The sequence below is a fragment of the Lasiodiplodia theobromae genome (genome assembly GCF_012971845.1).
Source record: "Lasiodiplodia theobromae strain AM2As chromosome Unknown scaffold_30, whole genome shotgun sequence".
Lineage (NCBI taxonomy): Eukaryota > Fungi > Ascomycota > Dothideomycetes > Botryosphaeriales > Botryosphaeriaceae > Lasiodiplodia > Lasiodiplodia theobromae.
The window spans coordinates 456,679-473,425 of record NW_023336506.1 but is presented as its reverse complement, the minus strand read 5'-3'; the positions used below and the strand labels follow the sequence as shown (position 1 = coordinate 473,425).

Below are 16,747 nucleotides of genomic sequence, written 5' to 3'. Positions count from 1 at the left end.
AATGTTTGGAAACTGTTTCCTGGAAGGACCTTGCGTTTTATAATGCAGATGAATGTACTGGAAACGAGTCAAGTCGTGCAACCGCTTAGGCCTCTGGAAAAGGCGTTGCGGACCGTCGGCTCGCGTACATCTCTTACAGGGCCAAGCAGAGCGTGGGGCTCCTAAGCATTTCAGCCTGTACCTTAGCGACCAGCCTCATCTTCCCCAGATTTTTGACCGCCCCGCAAATGCCATGGCAGAAGCTCCAAGTCCTAAGAAGATTGAATGTGTCATGGTGCAGATGCGTGTCTAGAGGTTTTTTTTTACCCGTACATTTAGCCGTGTTCAGCTAGATGCCGCTTGGGGAAGCTTGGTATCCTGCATTTGGTGTGGGAGTTCTCGTATTAGGTTTGGGATACCAAGCCAAGATGTGGCGGCCCCTGAAACGCGCCGGATATATCGAAGTATAGTAGAGCTCGCATGATACACCGGTCTGGATTTCTACATCCGCCATCTTGGACATTTAGGCTATAATTGCACCATAAATGTTCCTCATATGACTACGTGATGCAAGTCATACGATGACGGGCGAAAGGATGTATACCTGAGAACAACATCAATAAAGTATTGCAAGCAAAGGTGTAGAACTCGTACGCCACTAGCTCTTTAATTCCGGGTAAATAACCAACACTGGTAGAGAATGGATCTTAAGTTACGAAGACGAAAACACGACAAACGCAACTACCATCGAATAGGATATAAGGCCTGTAGATCTATATATCTAAACTATAATATTGTTAGTTACTTAAATAGATGTATGCAATAGAATAAAGATGTTAATAGGTTCCAGAGGCCGGCAGTTTCTCGGCTTTTATTTATTTCAGATTATATTGTTTTTGCGTTTTTGCAACACGCATCTACAGCAGATACCTGAGGTCGCATCTGGCCTTAAAGATCAGGTCGCTTAGCTCAGTTGGTTAGAGCGTGGTGCTAATATTGGCAGTCCTCCAAGAGGACTAAGAGTTAACGCCAAGGTCGCGAGTTCGACCCTCGTAGTGACCATCCTGTTCTCTTTTTGTTCTTGGGCATGTCTAGATGGAGACATTGCGCAATTGTTTTGTAGATTGAGGCAACTGCACAGGTCATTGATGGTGATAGGGAGCGCTTGGGAACAGTATCTCGGTGAAAACAAGACACGAGTGTACAGGCAGTTTGCCCGTTTCTCCCTCTCTTTGAGATCGAGGACATCTTTTTTGTGGTTTGTGCTAAGTCTAGTTGTAGGAGCCTGTGACGACGTAGATCGGAGTCGGCTCGGGCCCTCCGGAGGGACGAGTCCCTTCATCTGCCCCGCGAACACGATCGATTCGTCATCAACATCAGGCATTTTGCTACAACCCATACAAGAGAATCAACTTGCTGAAGCTGCCGCCAAAGTGGAGCAGCTGCACGTTGCCTTGCAAAGAAGAGCCAGGAAATACGGGGAAACCAAAGTGACTCTTAGTTTTGGATATCACCATGGCTATTGCTGTAGGTACAACCAATGTCTTGATCCGCGCTCGCCACATTGTTTTTTTTTTTTTTGAATATTCTTTCAATTTCTCGCCTCCTACCTCTGGAGAAGACGGAGGGATCTTCGGACAGCATGCTCTCAATTCTGTTGCAGAACGTACTCACCCCCACTTCTGACTCTATACTTTCGACCGGGCATCAGTTCCACCTAGCAGCTCTTTTGCACATTATCTTGTTCATTATCAGCTTTTAAAATCCATCCGAACCTAAGATGCTGATATTTTGCTTTACAGGCAGTTGGTCAGATATGCTCGACGGCGAGCATGGCGCACAACCTCAAGCTATGCAGCCAACTGGTCGCAAAAGCAGCAGCGGCAGGTGCAAAAGTCAGCAACACTCTGCCGCCTTCAAGTCTGTTTCGAGACTTACAGGACTCGGTCTGCTGACGCACCTAACAGGCACTCTTCCTCCCCGAGGCCAGCGACTACATCGGCTCGTCACCGGCGGAGACGGTCTCGTTGTGCAAGTCGGTGCAGGAAAGCGAATTTGTGCTCGGGCTGCAAGACGAGGCGCGCAAATCCAAACTGCCTATCAACGTGGGCATCCACGAGCCGGCCGATGGCGGAAATAAAGTCAAGAACACCCTCATCTGGATCGACGAGCGCGGCGACATCGTGCAGCGGTACCAGAAGCTGCATCTCTTCGACGTCGAGATCAAGGGCGGCCCAATCTTAAAGGAGAGTCAGTACGCTTCCCGTCTCGCGCAATTCAACCTGCACTTCTTCCCTTGACGCCATCGAACTGACCATGTTTACCTCATAGGAGCGTGGAAAAGGGAACGTCCATCCTCCCGCCTTTCGAGACACCAGTCGGGCGCATAGGCATGACTATCTGCTTTGACGTGAGTACCCACCACCATCCACAGGAAGAGATAGAGGAAAAGGGACCGAATTGCTAACGGGCAGCCAACTACACGCGGCGAGAATAGCTACGCTTCCCCGAAATCTCGCTCGCGCTGCGCCGCCAAGGCGCCCAGGTCCTCGTCTACCCGTCCGCCTTCACGGTGCCGACGGGGCGGGCGCACTGGGAGTCGCTGCTGCGCGCGCGCGCCATCGAGACGCAGTCGTACGTCATCGCCGCCGCGCAGTCGGGCTTCCACAACGAGAAGCGGTGCTCCTACGGCCACAGCGTCGTCGTCTCGCCCTGGGGCGAGGTTGTCGCCGACCTGGGCGGCTTCGACGCCCTCGACGGCTACAACGAGGTCGGCCGCCAGCCGCCGCCCAGCTTGGCCCTGGTGGATTTGGATCTGGCCTTCCTGGAGAAGGTCAGGGGAGAGATGCCGCTCCTGAGGAGGACAGACGTGTACCCCGAGGTTTGATTAGCGTATCAAGTAGAGGTTTGTCGGTCCAATGACGAGAATAGACCATGTGCATAGAGATTACTAGAATTGATGTGAACCATCACTCCGTCTGATTTCCCCCCATCTTGGCCCTGGACGTGCAACTCATTTGCATTCCCAACTCAACACATCTCTTGGCCCGATCCCAAGCATAGTGTACGTCTCGCCCTCGAAACCCGCGACACTCAGCGCCATCCAGGCCCTTTGCCCGTCCACTTTACCACCGACGATGCCCTTCCTCACAGACATCCATAATTGTAATAGAAAAGCCGAGGGGACGAGTCCGCGCCACCGCAGTCTCGTTACACCCCCAACAACCGGCGCATCTGCATCTCCATCGGACCGGTACGGCATGGGAACTTCGTAACGGCTGAGAAAGCTGTCGATGTCGTCGGTGGCATTGATGCGCGGCGACTCCAGACTGACCATGCCGAGCCATTCGAGCACCTCCGTGCTGTACTCCGAGTCGCAGAGATCAGCAACAGAGGTCAAGGCAGGAGTCTTTACTTGAGGCAGATGGAGACGGTCCGGCCGTGACGTCAGGACTTGCGGCGAGTGGGTAAGAATGGGGCCTAATATCGGGATACTAGTGAGCCTTTGCTGGTTGCTTCATCAGTTTGGGGGTTTGCTGTACTAACCCGAAGGAGGCTGGCCGGGGCTCTGGACATCGTGGAAAAGCCATGTGAGAGAGCGATTTAGGACGTTCTTGAAAGCCCAGACGATGCGCTCGAATCCCTTTTTGCCGTGCAGCATGGATGGTCGGCGAAGTTCCAGTTCAACGGCTGAGGCGGCGTTAACATTTTGTGCTCGAGTCACGGAAGCCAGCGTGATGCGTACCAAACCTTTCCTTTGTGTGCTTCCTGCCTCCATGCGGTATCGGCTTTCCCACAAGTCCACATTTTTCGTAAGTTACGCGATCAAGCTCGAGCCTCAATACGCCTGAGAATGGGTCACAGTCAGAACCCCGCTGATGGCGATATTAAAAGGAAAAGGACAGGTACCTTCACGAAGCGAGAAGACGTTGTCGATTCCTCGGCGGCCTTCGGAGAGCATCAAGATGTTTCCTATGAGACAAGTTAGTATTAAAAAAAAATTCCACCATGGCAGTAGTGTTTAGACTCACCAGTCTTGATGTAGTGGTTGAAGAAATCGCCCTCGATAATTTCACCAAGAGACATGTAAACTCTGGCATAGTGAAACTCGCCTACAGTGCCATCTAGCTCCTTTCGTACTACTTCATAGACCTCATCGGGCAGTATTAGATCGGCCTATCTCCTAGTCAGCGCGAATAAGTCACGTGGCGACGGGGTGTGCGGCGACAAACAGTGTGGGAGAAAGGCTGGGCCAGGATCATGTTGAAAGGTTTTTTCTTGGTCGGCGGCTGCTTATCATCCACGTGCTCGCCAAGCATGGCATGAGTAAAGTAACATTTTGCCGATGGCGCGTTGTCGTTCACTATGTCGAGCATTTTGGTGGGTATCAAGAATAGGTTGTAGGGTGAGAGAGTAGGCGTCGTCGCAGCGAAACTGGTTCAACCCGGTCCGTGCGGGCTTTCCGCTTCTGGTGAGCATGGTCAAGACTATCCCTGTTGAGGCCGTGATAGCACGCATCACACACTCACTCAGCACATTCATCACATTGGTCACAAGCACGTGGAACCCGTTTCTCAGAAATAGTTGGTTCTTTAGGTGTCGTGTTACAAGACCCTGCCTGCGTTGCTCATACAGGACGGTAGGTCCCTCTTCATTAACACACATCAAAATCCAAGACACTCCCCTGCGCCTTCGCTAATGCACAGCCCAGTCCGTTATGCAACGCCAAAAACAGTAAACCCAAAAACACGTCGGATGGCCACAGGCTACAATCTTTTCAAGCCCCTCCGAGGTCCAAAAGCTCCACGGTTGTACCGCTTCAAACAATATCCTGCAGCCTTGAAACGCCGCATCTCGTGTCGGTCCTTCCGCGCCGCTTCTGGTGAATACCTCAACGCACCAGCCGTCTTCTCAGGCGCCCAGCCAAAGGACAAGGTATTCAAACGGCCATTGAGCGATCCATGAGAAGACGAGCTTGACGGAGGACGCTCTGGACTATGCGATGACTGCATAGTGCGCTGCGGAGTTTGATATGCGGCTTGCTGAGCGAGGCTGGCAGCGGTATGCCTGGTGATGCGCATAGGTGCATTTGCCGTGCCGGGCGTCTGTATGCTTGCGAGAGGCGTGCTCGGGAACTCGAACGAGCTCGCGGATGCAGAGTCCTGCGATGCAACCGTGGTATTGATGGCTGACGGTGTTGGTGTCGAGAAGCTGGGCGGTGCGGGTATCCAGTCCTCAGAGTCGCGCCTCGAGCCAACGTTCTCTTCCATCTCCGCTGTTGCGGCTGCCGACACCTTTTGCGTCATTCTGGATTTACCCTTGGCGCTCCTCCTTCCCTTGTCTCTCGCCCTCGGCTCTTCGACAATCATCTCAGACTGCGTGGCACCATTTTCGGCATCGCCCCTCTCCTCCACTTTCTCCTCGCCTCTCCCCCTAGCCTCGTCAACGTGCTGCCGCAGATCCCTCGGAATCTGCGCATGGATGCCCGTCATCAGCCGCGCCCGCCTGCAGAACGCGTCCCAATCCTCCTGCAGCAGCGCGCCGGCCTCGGCGTTGAGCGCGCTGGCCGGATTGGGCTGGATGAGCAGGCAGCTGATGGTGACGAGCACATCCCGCAGCGTCAGGCTGGCCTGCCAGTCGCGCTTGAGCGTGTCGACGCACACGGCGCCCGTCGCCTCCTCGACGTTCGGGTGCCAGATGCGCGTCCGGAAGTGCGCCGTCGGTGGCGCGTTCGGGTACGTCGCCGGCATCTCCAGGTGCAATCGGTACAGGCCGGCCGCGTACGGCGTGCCCTCGGGTCCTGCCAGCAGGATGTCGAGTTGCGTCAGGTCATCCGATGGGTCGGTGTGCGGTGCGAAGAGGTAGTTGGGCGGTAGGTCGGCGTGCAGTGTGGCGTGGTCGCCGGCGAGGCGGCGGAGCGAGCGCGAGTTCATTCTCGGCGGCGAAAAAAAGAAAATGCGATTGAAATCCTAGGAGATGCGACTAGAGGGGAGAGCGGCCGAAGATGGGTAGGCGTGAGAATGCTGGGGTAGGTGACGGTGGGATGTGTGGTCGAGGAGGGGAATGTGTTGTTTACTGGGGTGCTGTTCTGCGGTGCGACAGCCGCAGTTGAGCCAGCCGTGTGGATGGATTGAAGCGCCCTGGCGCGCGGGTGACGCGCGCGCGCGCTCGTTTCGCGCCGCGTCTGATGGCTGCTGGGCACGTCTGCACCAACCACGGGTGGCAGACCCTTGCAGCTATATACGAAGCTTCCCTGACAAGCTTTTGGCATCTCGTCTGCTGCACGTTCACGCTTTGTGGCTGAATCCATTCTTGCGTGTTCTTTCATAGCTACGCATGCATTCATACAACTACCATTCTTTGCATCAGGACATGTACTCAATTTGTAGAGAGCGCCAACACTGTCATAAAACCCGCAGCTATAGCAGTACCGTGTAAGAACCGCTAGTGAAAACCCATTGCGCCCGATAAATGCACCCAAACCCACAAGATGAAGACCCGGAGCAAACAACCCCAAGAACCCCCACCCCAGCGCTGAATCGATTTTAGGGAAAGTCACAAAGGAGTCCGGCCCGATGCCGAAAGTCGAAAAGGTAGCTTCTTGCCAGGACACGGACGAAGAAGGAGTCCGGATGCGTCTAGGATTGCTTTATCTCGCTTAGGCCTCGTCAGAGGCATTGGTCAGAGAAAGGTATGCGGTCCACGCAATGCCAATGGTGGAGACAAAGGGCTGTGGAAAGGGGGCCGTTAGCAGACGTCTTGCAGTCAGGCATTTGGAGAATCCTACAATTTGGTACTGGATGGGCATCAGACGGAAGTTGATGATTTGCACCGCTGGCCACACCACGTAATTGGCCTTCAGGGAAGGGACGTAGACATCCTGGAACTTGCGCAACACGGCGCGCTTGTCACCGCCTTCTGCAAGAGTCATGAATGTGAAGAAGCACCCGAGACCTATAACAAATACCGTTAGCTCGCATTTGCGTGAAGATGACGCACGCGACATACCAAATGGTGCGAAGATGAACTGGTCCAGAGCAACACGCTTCAGCGCCGGGCCCAACTTGGCAGTTTTGGTGATGGGGAAGTTCCTCGACAAAAAGCCGAACCATTTGTGCTGCACCGGCGCCATCAGGAAACCATAAGCCATGAATCTGGTCAGTCGCTCGAAGTCGAATGGAGGAGGCAGACGCCTTGAATCCGGGATGAGCTCATCGTCAGGATACGGCATCTTCTTGTCCAGCTCATGGATTTCAATAGCGAAGAAGTCATCCTTGTCAACACCTCCAGGTTTGCGCACCGCCCGCTGCCGGATTGCCGTCAAAGACTGTGCTACTGTGTCTGCGATGCCACCGAGAACCTATCGCTGTGTTAGCTCGCATGTGTATTTTGGTCCGAACGCGGTATCATATTATAGGAGAGCGCAGGGCGAGCCGAGGGATGACGTACGGCGTTCGTTATCATGGTGGTAAGAACTGGTCGCAGACAGTCAGCAGGCATCCCGCGCTGGATAGTTCCAGTTGAGCTTACCCGGGCGGTTCGCATAGTAGGTGTTGAACTTGCGCGAAAGGATGGATACGGCGGCCATTTGGAGGAGGAAGACAATAGCGTGTAGGAGAGGCTGCGGTTGCGACCAGCGGAGTCAGTACCAGCTTGGCGGCGGAAGAAGCGGCGCAAGGTTCGCTGGGATTCCATGGGAGCACGTACAATACTGCCGTAGATATAGCGGCTGTTGAGGGTGCGCAAAAGGCGGCGTCGTTGTCCTTCAATCATTGTGAGAGGTGTGGCGGTGGAGTATCGGGTTCGTAGTGACGTCGTTGTGAGGATCGGTGGTAGGCGCGAATGCGCTCCTGGCGAGGGCAGACTGGCAGGCAGCTGAACAGCTAGTTGAGTGGCGTCGGAACAGCCAGCGCTATCGTCACCGCACACGGGTAATGGGTATCGTCTGGTCGCGGCGGTCGCGCTGAGGTGTTGTTTCAAGGGATACTTGAGTGCAGGAGGGGATGCGAGTTGGTCGGAGGATGTTGTGAGGCGGAGTCGTCGCTCATCCCGCGCGCTTCCTTACTCTGGCTCTGATCTAAAATCAGCTGCCAGATCCGTCCCTGCATTCCCACCCAACCACAGCATCCGAGCGCACAACCAGGTGAGCTCGGCTTGCGCTATTCTTCTTCACAGCTCTTGAATGTTTCTATTCATCTAGGTATCTTATCTTCGGCATTTCATGGAACCCTCTGCCAACAATACAGTCACGGGATGCGTAAGCCCGAAACGCGTCCGATGCATTGATCCCAATACCAACGCACCCTCCAACATAGTCTTCTTCCACCAAAGCGCAAGGTTTCCCGTCTATGTCTTACGCGCCACTAGGTCTCCTATATGACACAATGAGCGGGAGATCATGGATGTCCGTGTACTCCTCCGTCTGGAGGTCAATCAGGCGCAGGGCTTCCAAATTGAGTATGCCGTCCTTGAAGGGCTCGAGCTCTATCTGAGTATTTTTGCACGCGGTCGGCGCCAACGTCCTTGGATGCTAATCAGCAAAACTCTTTTACTAGATCCGTTTGAAATTACTTACCCGACATGGAGGCCCCTCGACGTGTGGAGGAGCAAGTCTGGCGACTGTCCAACGGCAAGAGCCTTGAACACAACCTGGAACTCCAGCCGGCGCTCGCGGTCAGAGCGATTGACAATGAATACATCCCAGACAAAAGGCTCCGCGACGTAGACGCGTTCCGGCCCAACAATAGTTACCGCGACATCGATGTTTCCTCCCGACGAGGAGTCCTGCAGGCCGTTTTCCATGTAGGGAAGAGAATCAGGTCCTGGCTGCTTGGACGAGGAAGAGGAGTTGATGCTGCTTATGTTTCTCTGATGTGCTGAACGGCCGAGGAGATGGTCCGGGACCCGGAGTTTTGATTTGAGCACGTGGGCGATGTCGACGTTTGTTCTCCAGTCGATGACAACTTCAGGCTGACATTCTTCTGATAGGAGGATCTTCGCTCTTATTCTGACATCCAATGCATGGATGTTCATGGGCACTGTGTAGTCCTTGGACACATCGTTCGGTATCAGCTTGTACAGCAGGGCAACCTGATCGCCGGACTTGTAGACATTCTCGCGACCGCCGCCGAGGTTCTCTCCACAGGACTCTACGCGGCCATCCGAAAGAGCAAGTTCGACCTCGTTCAGGCTCAAGCTGTAGCCAGCCATGCCGGTTACTTCAAAATCGAAGGATGCGAAAATCGAGAGATCTGACACGGGAGCATAGCTCTTCGTGTACCGGATCCTCCATGCAAGCGCCGGAAATGCCCGAAAAGTCCGCCTGCTGGCGTTCTGTAGTGGGCGCAAAAGGTCGCGTTCTACTGACGGGGCTGGGGCAACCTTTGTGATGCGCGAGGCGGACAGATGCGGTTTTACTCCCTGGAGCGCAGGATCTCTGGCAAAAGCTTCTAACAAATTGCCTGACAGAGGAGCTAAGCTCGGTAAATACTCGTCATCCAGGAGTTCTGATTTCACCTGCTGCACAGGCTTCAGAGATGCCCCTACTGAGAAATAAACGACCGGTTTTGGTAGTCTTGATCGCGGGTGCCCTGGAGCCAATTAGACCTGGTCTGCAGTCGTTCAGCGCTGGCATTACCTATGAAGATTTCGACCTTCCAGGCTACATAGCAATACTCTTGCGAGTTGCCATTTTCGTAAGTCACCCCTCGGGAAGAGAAGAGAACCGGCTCTGCTGGATTCTGGACAGTGGCAGAGTGGAGAAGTTCCTTCAGCGGAGGAGCATGCGGAGCACCTGTGTGGGACAGGGGAGCAGTCGATGTAGCATAGGCCTCGACGTTGAGGGCAAGCCTCCCTAGGTAGGATTTGAGGGTGTTTTCATCGGTAGTTGGCGTCCGGAGGACCACGTAAACAGGAACAAGTTCATCTAGATTCCTAGGAATGAGTAAGAAGTTTGCTTTAGGACTGTGCCCAGTTCCAAGCGCATACCAAAGAATAGAAACTGTCGTTGCGATAGAAAGGGTAGGATCGATGTGCTAGCTTCGTTTATAGTGCCATCCCATGCACCGAGCGACTGCTGGAGATCAGCTGCCGAAGCGGCGGGCACGACGGTCTCGACTAGGGAAGTCTCAGAGAAATCAGTGCTGGTGGTGCGCGAATGGCCCGGAAACCTGGCTGTCGTCATGATTGATTGGTGTGGTGGTGCTTTATGTAGAATTGTGCATCTTGTGTTCCTGTATGCAAGGCGGGTCGGGGATCTGATCTGGCTGGAGGCGGAGCTTTTGATGCGCCGCCAGCTGCCGGCCCCGGGACAAAAGCGCAAGAAAGGGAAGCTGGATGGCGGGGTCGCACAGAGGGCAGGTTCCTCAGGCCGGCGGGCTGATTCGAGTTCAGTCTGCAAGCAACGAGAGGATGTCGAGCCGGGGTGATGGTAAGGGGACAGCAGCGGTGTTGACGCTCGCGCCAAGCCCCGCCGCGCAGATCGCCGCCTTCACCGCCCGCGCAAAACTAGCGTTCGGAGCTGCGACTCGCCGGCCTGCATCATCCACCTTTCACGTTCAACGCGTGCTGCTGGCTACCACGTCGCCCGCCCCTGCACAACCGTCGCGATGAACGGCCTTCCGCCAATGCCAGTTCTCTGGCAGGAGGCGCGCACCGCCGATGGTCGCGTCTACTTCTACAACAGCCAGACCAAGGTCACCCAATGGACGAAGCCCGACGAGCTTCTGACCCCGGTTGAGGTTGGCTTCTTTCACCTCTTCTGCTTTCGATGAAGCTGACGAACCATAGCGCGCTCTGAAAGATCTTCCGTGGAAGGAGTATACCGCCGAGGGCGGCAAGAAGTACTGGTACAACACTGAGACAAAGCAGTCGTCATGGGAAATGCCCGAGGCCTTCAAAGTCGCTCTCGCATCCGTGCCCCCTGCTCGTCCGCCTGCAGCACCTGCTTCGCAGTTTGTGGCTGGCGCTGCCCCTCCCTTTGCTTCACATGGGTTCAATAGGGACACCCCCGACCGCGCGCCTGTCGACCGCCAGATAGGCTACACGCAGTCTGAGAAGCTGGAGAGCCTGCGCTCTGTTCCTTCCATTGACACAAAGACCGGCCCTGAGTACTCCTCCTACGACGATGCTGAGGCTGCCTTCATGAAGCTCCTCAAACGCGCCGGTGTCCAGCCTGACTGGACCTGGGACCAAGCAATGCGCGCCACCATCAGAGACGACCAGTATCGTGCCATTAAGGACCCTAAGGACCGCAAGGCGGCTTTTGAGAAATACGTGGTTGAGATGCGCGAGCAGGAGAAGGAGCGCGAGAAGGAGAGGCTCGCCAAGCTTCGCAATGACTTCAATAAAATGCTAAGGAGCCATCCAGAGATCAAGTATTACACGCGCTGGAAGACGGCCAAGCCTATCATCGAGGGCGAGACCATCTATCGCTCTGCGAAGAGTGACGAGGAGAGGAAGCAACTCTTCGAAGAGTACATTTGCGAGCTCTACAAGACGCACGTCGAGACTGAGGCCAAAGACCGCCAGCAGGCCAGCGACGAGCTGTCATCGCTGCTTGGTGAGCTTCAGCTCGAACCATACAGTCGTTGGACTCAGGTCCGGGATGTGATCAAAGAGCACGAGCGCTTCAAGGGTGATGAAAAGTTTGAGTTGCTGAGCAAGTTGGATCTCCTGAAAGCATTTGAGGCCCATATCAAGACTCTTGAACGCAGCTTTAACGAGGTTCGCCAGAAGCAGAAGCAATCCAGAGCGAGGCGCGAGCGCCAGAACCGGGACAAATTCATTGCACTGCTCAAGGAGCTTCGCAATGACGGCAAGATCCGGGCTGGAACGAAGTGGAAGGAGATTCATCCTCTGCTCGAAAATGATCCTCGTTACGTTGCGATGCTGGGCCAGGCCGGCTCAACCCCGTTGGACTTATTCTGGGATGTGGTCGAGGAGGAAGAGCGCGTCCTGCGTAGCAAGAGACACGACGTTCTTGACGTTCTAGATGTGAGTCCCTCGCGCGGAAACTGTACGCGGAGATTTTCAGCTGACAGAGTATAGGATCGTCGTTTCGAAATCACCCAAAGCACCACTCTGGATGAGTTTATGACACTGATGCGATCTGAAAGGCGTACAGCAAATATCGATGATCACTCCCTTAAGCTCCTCTTTGAACGGATCAAGGAGAAGGAACAGCAACGCTCCGAGGCTAACAAACACCAAGCTGAGCGTGTCCAGCGCCGGCACATTGATAATCTGCGTTCTCGCATCAAGAGATTGGAGCCCCCGGTCACTCTGGAAGACACATGGGAGCAGGTACGTCCTCGCCTTGAGAAGTTCGAAGAATATCGACAGCTGGAATCGGACGAGCTGCGTCGCACTGCTTTCGACAAGCATTTGCGTCGCTTGAAGGAGAAGGAGGACGATCACGAGCGCGAGCGCGAGCGCGACCGCAGCAGGCGTGACCGCGACCGAGAGCGTGAGCGTGAACGTGAGCGCGACCGAGAACGGGACCGTGACCGTGACCGTGAGCGCGAGCGCGACCGGGACTACCGCAACGGCCATGGCCGCCGCCACCGCACCCGCACTCCCGAGCCGGACGCCTACGAGGCGGATCGCCGCAAAGCGCAAGCGGACCGCGAGCGCCAGTACCGCAAGTCCAGCCTTTCTGGCTTGTCGCCGCCGCCGCGCAGCAGAGATTGGCGCGGCGATCGCTACGTCAGCGATAGAAGAGAGGTCAGTAGCCTGAGCCATTATGATCGCGAACGCAGGGAGCGCGAGGTCGAGCGTGAGCGCTCTTACATCAGCCGTGCCGACCCGCGTGAGAAGGCTAGCGAGCTCGACTACGGCGACAGCAGGGCTGGCAGCATGAGGCGCAGAAGAGACAGCGAGAGCCCGGAGAACAAGCGGGATACCAAGGTCAGTGGAATCTACCGCCTACCGCCGTCCGTTGGCGAAAGAACGGGCTATGCTAATTAGTTCAACAGAGAACTCGTAGAGAAACTCGTGAGCGTACTTTCTCCCCTCGCCGTCACAGATCTAGGACTCCCGAGAAGAAGGCCCAGCCTGCCGAACCGCCCAAAGAGGACGCCGGTCTTCGCTCGGGCAGTGAGGAGGGCGAAATTGAGGAGGACTAAGCAACACTAGCAGCTGGCAGCACGGCGAGTGCAGCGATAATGAGGCAACACCCCCTTATCTCCTGGAGCTGAGAGGGTTACTCCTCGTTTGCTTGCCGCTAACTGTACCCCATCCTCCCCCATCCGCTACATGTTCATCCTTACCCCCATCGCAGCTCAGAAGAAAAGATCGACACGCAAGGGATAAAAAAGCAGACTGCCTGGTACGTCAAAAGCATCTTATGATTTCTTTTGGACGTTTTGTGTCCATCCCTCGGGATGCAGCTACTTGCTCTTCATCCCACCAAGATCAGAAAGAGCTCTTTCAGTGTACAATACAGTGCCGCCCATTCGAGCTCTTGATTTGATTAGCACACTTCCCATATAACAGGTCAATGCAAATCTACTCTTCCTTCTATGAGTCATGTGCAAGAACTCCATGCTAGTAAATGTGAAAAAGAGAAGTTGTATATCATCGTGACGATTAAATAATAAAGCAGCGGATCACCTAACTTGACCCGTGGTGGAACCTCTAACGCAGATTCTCGCTACACACGGCACGCGCACAAACTACACCATCACGAGAACTGATAGTCCCGGTGGTCGAAGTAGCTGTGGCGGCAGCAGGAGGAGCGACGCTACCGAGGTGCGACTACAGGAGGTAGACCGCTGCTGGTGGTGTATGTCATCCTCATCATCGTCTTCGTCCGACGCGCCTTCCTCCTCAAGGAGCCCATTTTTACCCCGCTTCCCTATGCTTGCTTTCTTTTTTCCGCCGCTATAGCCCAAAAATGCTCCGCCCCCATGAACGCCATTGTTGCTAACCGAAGGAGGTGGGAAGTGGTCGTGACGATGAGGCGGTTTGTGGTCCTTCTTTGGGACAGCCTCTTCAATTCTCTTCTTCCAGGAAGAACTGTGGTCCAGAGAATCAGCAAATACTAGAATTGAAATCAAAAGGAGGGTATTGCTTACGTAGTTGCCGGACAACTTCTGCTCCTGGTCCATTTGGGAGTTGTACTTGTTGATACGGGGGCGGTACGAGTTGGGGTCACGACGGAAGGTGACATCCAAGCTCTTCAAAAACTTGTTGCAGCCAGTCAACAAGCTCTCGGGGGTCTGCGCACGAGCGTCAATAGAAGGCTTGCCATCGAAGACAATGACGCGGTCGGCGAGATAGGTGGCCATGATGAAATCGTGCTCGACGATGAAGGCGGTCTTCTTGGAGTGCATGATGAAGCGCTTGATGACACGGGAGGCAACGATACGCTGCTCGGAGTCGAGGTACGCCGAGGGCTCGTCAATGAGGTAGATGTCAGCCGGGATACCAAGAGCCAAGACAATAGCGACACGCTGCAATTCACCACCAGACAGGTTCTGAACCTCCTGGTCAATGAAGTCGTCCATCTTGAGCGGCTTGTACACATCGGTCTGGAACTGCGGGTTGAGGAAAGCGGCTTTGATCTTCTTGAAGAACAACTGGCGAACGGTACCCTGGAACTTGGGGGTGATGGTCTGCGGCTTCATGGAGATATTCATCTGGGGAACAGTCTTGCCGCCGTCGGGCTTGAGAGCACCAGCAAGCATCTTACAGAAGGTGGTCTTTCCAGTTCCGTTTTCTCCCATCATGACAATGATTTCCGAATCGGTGAAGTCACCAGGCTGGATTGAAAGGTGGAAGTTGCCCATCGTCTTCTCCATAGCCGGGTAGGCGTACGCACGCGATTTGTCGGTCGAGTAATCTTCACCCGCCTCACCAATGCGGAACTGCAGAGATTCTTCGCGGAAGCGGAGGTTTTCCGTTGGGATGTTACCATCAAGGAAGATGTTGATACCTTCCCTAACGGAGTAAGGCATGGTGACGACACCATACACCGCGGGCTTGCCGTAGAGAACGCAAACGAAATCCGAAAGGTAGTCCAGGACAGACAAGTCGTGCTCGACAACAATGACGTAGTCATCAGGGCGCAACAAGCTGCGAATGATCCTACCGGCGTTAAGACGCTGCTTGACGTCGAGGAAAGACGAAGGCTCGTCAAACATGTACACGTCTGCCTTTTGGGCGCACACGGAACCGATGGCGAAACGCTGCATTTCTCCACCAGACAATTGAGTGACCTCGCGGTCATAAATCTGTCTCAGGTCCAGGTCGTCGAGGATTTCGTCAAGGTTACCCAGTTGTGCACGTCCGGAGATGAGCGTTCCCACACGCTTGTCGGCGGCCTTGATAGCCTTGGGGATCTGGTCGACATACTGAGGCTTGATGACGGCCTTCAAGTTGTCTTCGAGCACCTTGGTGAAATAGTCTAGAGGTGATCAGCGCATCGAATGCGGCTGGCAGCCTGGCCGAATGCTTACTCTGCAGCTCCGAACCACGGAAGTACTTCAGGATCTCCTCCCAATCAGGCGGGTTGTCGTATCTGCCCAAGTTCGGCTTCAACTTGCCGCTGAGAATCTTCAGCGCAGTACTCTTGCCAATACCGTTCGTTCCAACAAGACCAAGGACCTGGCCGGGACGGGGCATAGGCAGCCTGTGCAGCTTAAAGCTGTTCGCCGAGTATCTGTGCGTGACCTGAGTGTTCAGGTTTGTCGGCAAGTTGATGATGTTGATCGCGTCGAACGGGCATTTCTTCGGGCAGATACCGCACCCTATACACAGGCGCTCGGAGATGAAGGCGATTTTAGACGCCGGGTCGACCTCGATGCACAGCTTGCCAGTGCGAACGACGGGGCAAGCTTTCTTGCATTCCTGCCTGCATTTCTAGGCCAGAGTCAGCGGCGATTGCGGCGCGTGGCGTGGTGCGTCCGTACCTTGGGTTTGCACTGTATGCGACACCTGCAGTTAGCGTGCGAAAACATTCAAAATTCTGCCACCGCGGGGTTGGCGGGGCTCTGCGCAGCGTGACGCACCTTGTCGCTGTTGACAATAGCAATTCTGAAGACAAAGTCAGTCTCACACGAGTCTGGCCAGGCGACTTTTCAGGGTGCGTACCTCGTGAGCTTGTCCGACATGGTGTGCAGCCGTCGCCTGGAGGGCGTGTGTGTATTTCAGAGCCGAAGTGCGACGTGCGCGCAGTGATGAAACGGAGGCGGGTGGGCGTCGAAGCGGCGGCACACGGGGGGTCGTTGGAGGCCGTAGAGAGCCACGGGCGAAACGTCCCAGAGCGCAACGCTGCGGCGATCAAGTGGATGCTTTGACAGCGACAGGAGGGTCGCAGTGGGCAGCGCGAGTGGCTTTGTCGGTGAATGGGCACGCTTATCCTCCAGCAAGTGATTGGTCCTTGGGCTGCCGGGGTGGTGCACGTCACAGAAAGTCGTGGCCGGCTGCCTCTGAGCGCGTGCGTGCGTGGACTCGGCAGTACAAACTGCGGGCGCGTGCTACGGAGCACCGGCTGTCGACCAGGCTCTGAGGCCACGACCGCAATTGCACCTGCACGTTCTTGAGGCCGCCAGCTTCAGCGCATTCTAATTCTCCATCGTGCTACTCTGCGCCGGCGTCTGCAGGCTTGTTGCGTTCAGTTGCCGGTACGAGTCGCAGTGAGCGAGCGCGCTAGGCTATTTTTGGGTGGCCTGGATCTGACCGCGCTCCATAGGGCTGCTGCGTCGGCGAAGGCTCATCTTGCCGCTCGTCTTCACACTCCATACACGAGAGACACCAGGAGCCACCA

General features: G+C 55.2%; 7 protein-coding genes across 7 annotated transcripts; 2 read left to right on the top strand and 5 right to left on the bottom strand.

Annotated features, from left to right (window-relative positions):
• Positions 1-1,494: 1,494 nt before the first annotated feature.
• Positions 1,495-2,866, top strand: LTHEOB_9204 (Hydrolase nit2; the record flags this gene model as incomplete). The annotated part of the gene is made up of 5 exons (XM_035518767.1): positions 1,495-1,506; positions 1,782-1,874; positions 1,947-2,233; positions 2,311-2,389; positions 2,477-2,866. The coding sequence occupies 5 exons, from the start codon at positions 1,495-1,497 to the stop codon at positions 2,864-2,866; spliced, it is 861 nt and encodes a 286-aa protein (XP_035369234.1).
• Positions 2,867-2,992: 126 nt separating this feature from the next.
• On the bottom strand, positions 2,993-4,355 carry LTHEOB_9203 (Ribonuclease p 40kda subunit; the record flags this gene model as incomplete). Its single annotated transcript, XM_035518766.1, has 6 exons — positions 2,993-3,459; positions 3,526-3,669; positions 3,725-3,826; positions 3,889-3,951; positions 4,011-4,155; positions 4,212-4,355. The coding sequence occupies 6 exons, from the start codon at positions 4,353-4,355 to the stop codon at positions 2,993-2,995; spliced, it is 1,065 nt and encodes a 354-aa protein (XP_035369233.1).
• A 390-nt stretch (positions 4,356-4,745) lies between these two features.
• Positions 4,746-5,912, bottom strand: LTHEOB_9202 (Ubiquitin conjugating enzyme; the record flags this gene model as incomplete). Its single annotated transcript, XM_035518765.1, has 1 exon — positions 4,746-5,912. The coding sequence occupies one exon, from the start codon at positions 5,910-5,912 to the stop codon at positions 4,746-4,748; it is 1,167 nt and encodes a 388-aa protein (XP_035369232.1).
• A 725-nt stretch (positions 5,913-6,637) lies between these two features.
• Positions 6,638-7,752, bottom strand: LTHEOB_9201 (Vacuolar membrane protein; the record flags this gene model as incomplete). The annotated part of the gene is made up of 6 exons (XM_035518764.1): positions 6,638-6,709; positions 6,767-6,933; positions 6,988-7,339; positions 7,429-7,454; positions 7,510-7,600; positions 7,687-7,752. The coding sequence occupies 6 exons, from the start codon at positions 7,750-7,752 to the stop codon at positions 6,638-6,640; spliced, it is 774 nt and encodes a 257-aa protein (XP_035369231.1).
• A 580-nt stretch (positions 7,753-8,332) lies between these two features.
• On the bottom strand, positions 8,333-10,162 carry LTHEOB_9200 (Trapp ii trs65; the record flags this gene model as incomplete). The annotated part of the gene is made up of 4 exons (XM_035518763.1): positions 8,333-8,501; positions 8,555-9,569; positions 9,617-9,904; positions 9,967-10,162. The coding sequence occupies 4 exons, from the start codon at positions 10,160-10,162 to the stop codon at positions 8,333-8,335; spliced, it is 1,668 nt and encodes a 555-aa protein (XP_035369230.1).
• Positions 10,163-10,586: 424 nt separating this feature from the next.
• Positions 10,587-13,103, top strand: LTHEOB_9199 (Formin binding protein; the record flags this gene model as incomplete). The annotated part of the gene is made up of 4 exons (XM_035518760.1): positions 10,587-10,718; positions 10,768-11,973; positions 12,028-12,885; positions 12,954-13,103. The coding sequence occupies 4 exons, from the start codon at positions 10,587-10,589 to the stop codon at positions 13,101-13,103; spliced, it is 2,346 nt and encodes a 781-aa protein (XP_035369229.1).
• An 868-nt stretch (positions 13,104-13,971) lies between these two features.
• LTHEOB_9198 (Translation initiation factor) lies at positions 13,972-16,091 on the bottom strand (the record flags this gene model as incomplete). Its single annotated transcript, XM_035518759.1, has 6 exons — positions 13,972-13,995; positions 14,055-15,385; positions 15,438-15,840; positions 15,891-15,902; positions 15,954-16,014; positions 16,072-16,091. 6 exons carry the CDS (start codon positions 16,089-16,091, stop codon positions 13,972-13,974), a joined length of 1,851 nt encoding a protein of 616 aa, XP_035369228.1.
• Positions 16,092-16,747: the final 656 nt, after the last annotated feature.